General features: G+C 42.7%; 1 protein-coding gene across 1 annotated transcript in view; it reads right to left on the bottom strand.

Annotated features, from left to right (window-relative positions):
• Positions 1 to 484: 484 nt before the first annotated feature.
• Positions 485 to 6,333, bottom strand: part of CDRT1 (CMT1A duplicated region transcript 1) — a 53,216-nt gene continuing 47,367 nt past the window's right edge. The window contains exons 13-14 of the mRNA XM_036341709.1: positions 5,394 to 5,543; positions 485 to 2,682 (exon numbers count right to left, since the gene is read on the bottom strand). Of these exons, the coding sequence (XP_036197602.1) occupies positions 1,862 to 2,682; positions 5,394 to 5,543 (971 nt within the window). The 3' untranslated portion in view covers positions 485 to 1,861. The remainder of the gene's footprint in view (positions 2,683 to 5,393; positions 5,544 to 6,333) is intronic.

Genomic DNA, 6,333 nt, shown 5'->3' with positions numbered 1-6,333 from the left:
TTGAAAGTGAAAAGTGGAGGCAGTGAACAGGTTACCTGTGCATCTAGACAGCCCATGCCATGTAGGTTGTGAGGGGTTGTGGGGTTGGGGTTTTTGTGGTTTTTGTTTTGCATACTATTTGAACTCATTACCATCTGTATAGGAAAATCTCAATTCACATTATATCCTGTGTAGGAAAAAAACTAGTTCTTCCCTACTGTGTTGCTCCCTGTGTGTCTTCTTTACTACTCATATAAAACACTTAATTTCTTGTCACCAAATATCTTGAGGTTTTTCTCCACATCAAGCAATTCTCTGCAGCACCAGCTGGGTGTCCTACAACTAATCAAATGTTGACACTATCTACCTGGAGACATCATCAGATCACACAGGTTAAGGGCTCAGTCCTACAAGTCTGTCTCTCTCTCTCTCTCTCTCTCTCTCTCTCTCTCTCTCTCTCTCTCTCTCACACACACACACACACACACACACACACACACACACACGCACACACACGTATTCAGATGCCAGTCACAAGCCCAGGTTATCACCTGTGCTTCTGACCAACTAGCTATAGATCAGAGGTTGCAAGGACCCCTCTCCTCAGATTCAATTAACTTGCAAGAGCAGCTAACAGAACTCATGGAAACACATTTACCAGTTTATAAAAGGATACAAAAACCAAAAAAAAACAAAAAAAAAACCACAGAGCCAGATGGAGATACATAGGGCAAGGTCTGCAAGGGTCCGGAGCTCAGGAGCTTCTGTGGAGCTGGGGTGTGTCGCCTCCCAGGATGTGGATGTGTTCACCAGCCTGGAAGCTCCCCAAACCCCCTGCTATTGGGGTTTTTATGGAGCTTCCTCATGCAGGCATGTCTAATCCTTAACTCCATTTCCAGCCTTTCTTTCCAAACTTCATGGCTTGTTTTTTCTGGTGATAAGAGCCCATCCAGGAGCCCACCCAGTCATATCATTCGAACACTAAGTGTTGTTATCACTTAGGAATTAAAAGGTTTTCAAGATGTCTGTGCCAGGGAGGGGGTCAAAGACAAATATTAGAACAAAAGATATTCCTAGTGTTCTTATTGCTTGGGAAATTACAGGGCTTTCGGGGCCTGTGCCAGGAACGCGGGGCAGAGGCCAATAGATATTTTTTATTATCTCACAGCATCCTATGGCCATGCTGGCCACGGAGTAGGAGCAGTCCCCTTTGGATGGGGCTTGGACTCTCCAGTGGTGGACTGCACTCTTCTAAATCACCTGCCTGGACCCCGATACTGTTAGCGGTAGGGAGATCTCCACATCTCCATCTGTTGCTGGTGGGAGTGCACTTCTTGTGATTTCCCGAGAAAAGGAATTTTCGGAGCCTCGCACGGGAGGATGAGCTGTTGTAGAAAGCTTTATTTCTGTGGAATTAAACCCCTGAGTTCCCAAGCTCCCATGTCCCCTTGTCCCGCCGAGGAAGCAGTGTAGCTGTGGCTTCAGCAGAGCTGGAATCAGAGCCAGTGTCCAGAGTTTTCGCTCCATGTTGGAGCAGTGTCCAGTCCAGCATCAGGCTAGCTTAGCTTGTGTTCCCATCTGCATCTATCAGTCCACTGCGTGTGGGCTCCGCAGGGCCACATGGCTATGGAGGAAACATGAAATGCAAGGAAGCAGGAACAAGAGAGCGAGTTCCTGGGGATTATGCATTCCCAAATTTTCACAGACCCCCACTTATTTCTGTTCCCAGGTTTGACTGACAGCAAGCACCCTCCCTATGTCATTCCAACTTCACTAAAATAAAATAAAATAAAATAAAATAAAATAAAATAAAATAAGCCAAACACCAATGTCTACTTGCTTTCCTTTTTATTGCAAGACATTGCAATTTCACAAGGCTGGTTCAGATAAAAACATTTGGACCAAGTTCAGGGGCTGCGGTTTTCCCTTGCTTCATGAAATTGTCTATGGGCAGGCCTTTGATCTTCCTGATCCATGCAGCTTTTCTGGCCCTTTCTGGGTTGACCACTTCAGTGGGTTTTGTGGCCTGATATTCTTTCAGCTTGGCTTCCTCGTACTCTTTCTCCTCCCTCACAGTCAACAGCATGAATTCGCTGTTCATTCTAAATGGATCCAGGGCCGGGCAGTAGCAAGGCCGTTCTTTCTTGACAGGCTGGGTTGTCATGTCTACTTGTGGAGCCACCATACGGTTTGCCTTAATGACATGCAGGCTGGTTAAGGGTCTGATGCTGCGTACTGCCCCGTCAATGGAACTGGTGACTTGATCTTCAACCTTTAAGCTGCCAGAGATCCTGGAGCGGATAATCATGGGCTGGGGTATGGAAGACTGGACTCGGGAATCGTGCAAAGAGTTCTTCAAGTTGGGCTGCAGTTTCTGGATTTCAAGGGAAATATTGGTTTGTTTCACATCTATGGGAGGGTGGCTGACTCTCAAAGTGTCAACTGCATGTTGTACTGATTTTCCTTTGAAACTAAGGACCTTCCTTGGGTGTGAAATTGAAGGTTCCCAAACATCAATGACTTGGGACTTTGTCCTATGGGGATAGGCATACTTCCCTGAATGATGGGCTTGCTGCAAGGCATTAACTGTCAGTAGGAACCGGTCGGGCGACATAGAGATTTTCCAGGACTTCCTCCTTGAGTGTTTGGGCCTGTGTCCAAAAGTTTCCAGTTGTCCTTTTTTGGGTACTCTCTCCATATCATCTAGTTTTTCCAAAAGAAAAGAAAAGAAAAATCAGTGTTCCATGAAAAGCATTAAGTACTTAAGCATGAAATTAAATCCGTTCTAATTGGGATGCAAACTGACATATCTGTTGCCCAATGGACATGCCATCCATCATGTGGGCAAAAATCCTCCATGATACCAGAAATTATGACATATTCAATGCAACAAGTCATTAACAAATATGCTACTACTTGTGTGTAAGTGTGCATTAACCTCTAGATGCATATTATGGAGGGAACATATGTAGTCCCAATGCGCCACACATATTTTGAAATGTCATACCTCATTTATAATTCACACAAAATAGGCCTTAGAAATTCATAGTAACATACCTGTTTTTAAAGAAAAATTGAATGACAAAATTGGATTCCCATCTTATTAATCAAATTTGACTCCAAATGATCTTTGGACATTTTCTAAAGTCAAAACTACCTTCCAAAGATATGTCACCCCTGGGAAATGCTAAATAACACAGCATGACCGAAAGGCAGCTCCTGAATAGGAGTTCCTAAAATGTTTTGCACAACAGCAGCAACACCAAAAGCTGCTGACAAGAACCAGAGATTCATCCTGTCACTCTATATCAGTGATGGCAAACCTTTTGAGCTCGGCGTGTCAGCATTTTGAAAAACCTTAACTTAACTCTGGTGCCGTGTCACATATAGAAATTTTTTGGTATTTGCAACCATAGTAAAACAAAGACTTTTATTTTTGATATTTATTTTATATATTTAAATGCCATTTAACAAAGAAAAATCAACCAAAAAAATGAGTTCGCGTGTCACCTCTGACACACGTGTCATGGGTTTGCCATCACTGCTCTCTATCATGGTCAAGAACAAGGTGCCTAAGATCTGAGTTAAGAATGTCTTCATAGGTGAGCAAATCTACTACGTTGGTGCTATTATATCTCAGTTGGGCCTTTTGACCCCTACAATACCTCACAGGTACACTGAAAGTAGCATTGCCACTTTATGAAAGGAATAACTGAGTCATGAAAAGTGGAAGTCATTTGTTTAGTCAGACCCAGCAAGTGAAAGTCTGCATCACTAACTATAGCCATCTATAACTAGTAAGTAAAATGCGACCATGTGTTAAGCATATAATCTTCCCTATCCCAAGATGTTTGTGTATGGACACACTAGGATGGAATAAAACTTCATATTTCTCCCTTTCACTTTGTGAATTAAATAATATTTTATGAAAACGTATAAAACAAAATAAAATTAAGATGTCAAAATCTTCCCCGCTCTCAATCCCAGAACAAACCATTCCACACCTATGTGTGTACATGTATAACAAACCACACAATTTTTTCTCTTTTTATAAAAATTATGACAACTCTTTGTTCATTGACTTGTCTTTTTTATATAATGATATATTGTGGATCTCTTTACAAGTCAGTATATATAGAGATCCTTGTGACATAATTGTATCTGTTGTGTAATACTGCAGAATATATATTTGTTGTTATTAGTCATTGCCCACTGATGAACATTTAGTTTGTTAGTGATCATTCTTGAAGAAATGCAAAGACCATTTATTCGTATGGTACAAGCAAGTGCAAAATGGTAGATAGCCTTAGCTGGTTTGGCTCTGTGAGCAGAGGATAGGCCTGCAGATGAAAGGGTCCTGAGTTCTGTTCTGGTCAAGGGCATGTACCTCAGTTACGGGCTCAATCCCTGGCCCCAGTCAAGGCATGTTTGGGTGGCAACCAATCTATGTGTCTTTCTCACATTGATGTTTCTCTCTCTGTCTCTCCCCCTCCCTTCTACTCTCTCTAATAATCAATAGAAAAATCTCCCCAGATGAGAATTAACAAACAAAAAGAGAGAAAATGCTAGATTGTTGGCATGGGTGCAGTGGGAGTCCTCATACATTCTTGCTGGTATGGTAAATTGATACACCATCTTTAAAGGACAACCATGACAATATCTTTCTAGTTTTTAAATGCAGCTATCCTTTGGCTCAGCAAAGCCTCTCCTAGCACTTTATACTATAGGTATATATCTACATAGGTACACAGACATAGGTACATACAAAGATACCCACTGTTAGTAGAGCCCTTCTAAAACTTAATTGTTTTCCCCTCACCTTAAAACTAGTCTCTGCAGGTAGTTTGATTCAAAGAAGCACTGTTGTATTAACCAAACTGTTTGAAAGGCATTGTAAATCTTTATCGAAGTTCTTAAAAAACAAAGGGTCATACTATTTATGGATGTCCAGTAATTCTTAAAAGCCCCTTCTCCATCTCTCTTATCTCCTTATCTCATATGTATAGCACCTGTCCCCAAATTTATCTTCTTCCTCATGAAATCCCCTAAAACACCCTCTGAAATCAGACATAACTTTCTCTTCTTTCTTCTGTTCCCCATTACTCAGACTGATGACATAATTGTCCAGGAACTGAGGAGACTAAATGGTAGGGAAGGAAGTCAGGCTATGAGCCCAAAACTGGAAATTTAGCTCTTACAAAGTTTCTCGTTTTGTGGCCTCAAGCTCTTAAGAAAACAATTAAGTAAAACCAATCACTCTTAGGAAAAGCCAGGCATTTTATCCATTCTGAATTCTCAAAGATAAGCAACTTTAATGATCTGCTAAAAAACTAGACTGAAGAGAGAGAGAGAGAGAGAGAGAGAGAGAGAGTTGGAGTAAGCCACTGAGACTAAAGTATCACTATCCATCTTACCTCCTGAAAGGGATTTTGCTTGCTGACTCTCCTGCTCACTATCTGAGCTAATGACTTCCTTAGAAACAGCACTCACTCTCATTTTGCTATCTCCATCTCTTCGGGGTGATTTTAGCTTTATTTGACTTTGAGGCACCTCTAATGACCCTGCTAAATTAAGATTGATGAAAAAACCATAGTAAGTACATAATTCAATTAAGCCTGAATAATGGGGGCATAGCTGATAATTTGATTGTTTTTCACCCAAACCATCATCTTATTGTTTGTCATATGAAACTAGGTAGTCACCTGGAGCCTAAGGATTGATCACCCCACCTACTGATTATTAAGCTCTAAGCATTATCTGAAACTCTCTGTCCTCTATATTCTGGGAGGTGATCTATTAATTTATGGGTCCAACTTCAAACATCAAATATCCTAGCTATTAAAGAGGGAATATGCTAATTGACCCTCATACCATCACAAAGATGGTGGCACCTACGGCCAATAAAGAGTGAATATGCTAATTGACTGTCCCACCCTCAAAGATGGCAGGCGCCCACAGCCACAAGATGGTGGCGCCCAGTCCCCTCAGCCCTGCTGAGGTGCCTGCCTCCTGAGTCCCCCAGTCCCCTCAGACCCCAGCCGCCCAAGACCAGCTCGAGGCACAGGCATGCCTCAGATGGTGGCTGCCCAGCCACCCAGGGCTGTCTGAGGCTCAGGTAAACAGGGCCAGCCGAGGCTTGTGCTGCCGGCAGTGGCAGCAGCAGAGGTGTGATGGGGGTGTCACCTTCCCCTGATCACCAGGTCACCTCCTGCCCCTGAGGGCTCCTGGGCTGTGAGAGGGGGCAGGCCGGACTGAGGGACCCCCCTCCAGTGCATGAATTTTCATGCACTGGGCCTCTAGTAGGTTAATAAAAGGAGTTTGCCTACTCTAGTCCCCACACAATTTATTCTTTGT

The sequence above is a fragment of the Myotis myotis genome, unplaced genomic scaffold, assembly GCF_014108235.1.
Source record: "Myotis myotis isolate mMyoMyo1 unplaced genomic scaffold, mMyoMyo1.p scaffold_m19_p_17, whole genome shotgun sequence".
In the NCBI taxonomy this organism is placed as follows: domain Eukaryota; kingdom Metazoa; phylum Chordata; class Mammalia; order Chiroptera; family Vespertilionidae; genus Myotis; species Myotis myotis.
Note: the sequence above shows the minus strand (reverse complement) of the source record. Positions and strands in the feature narration are given on the sequence as shown.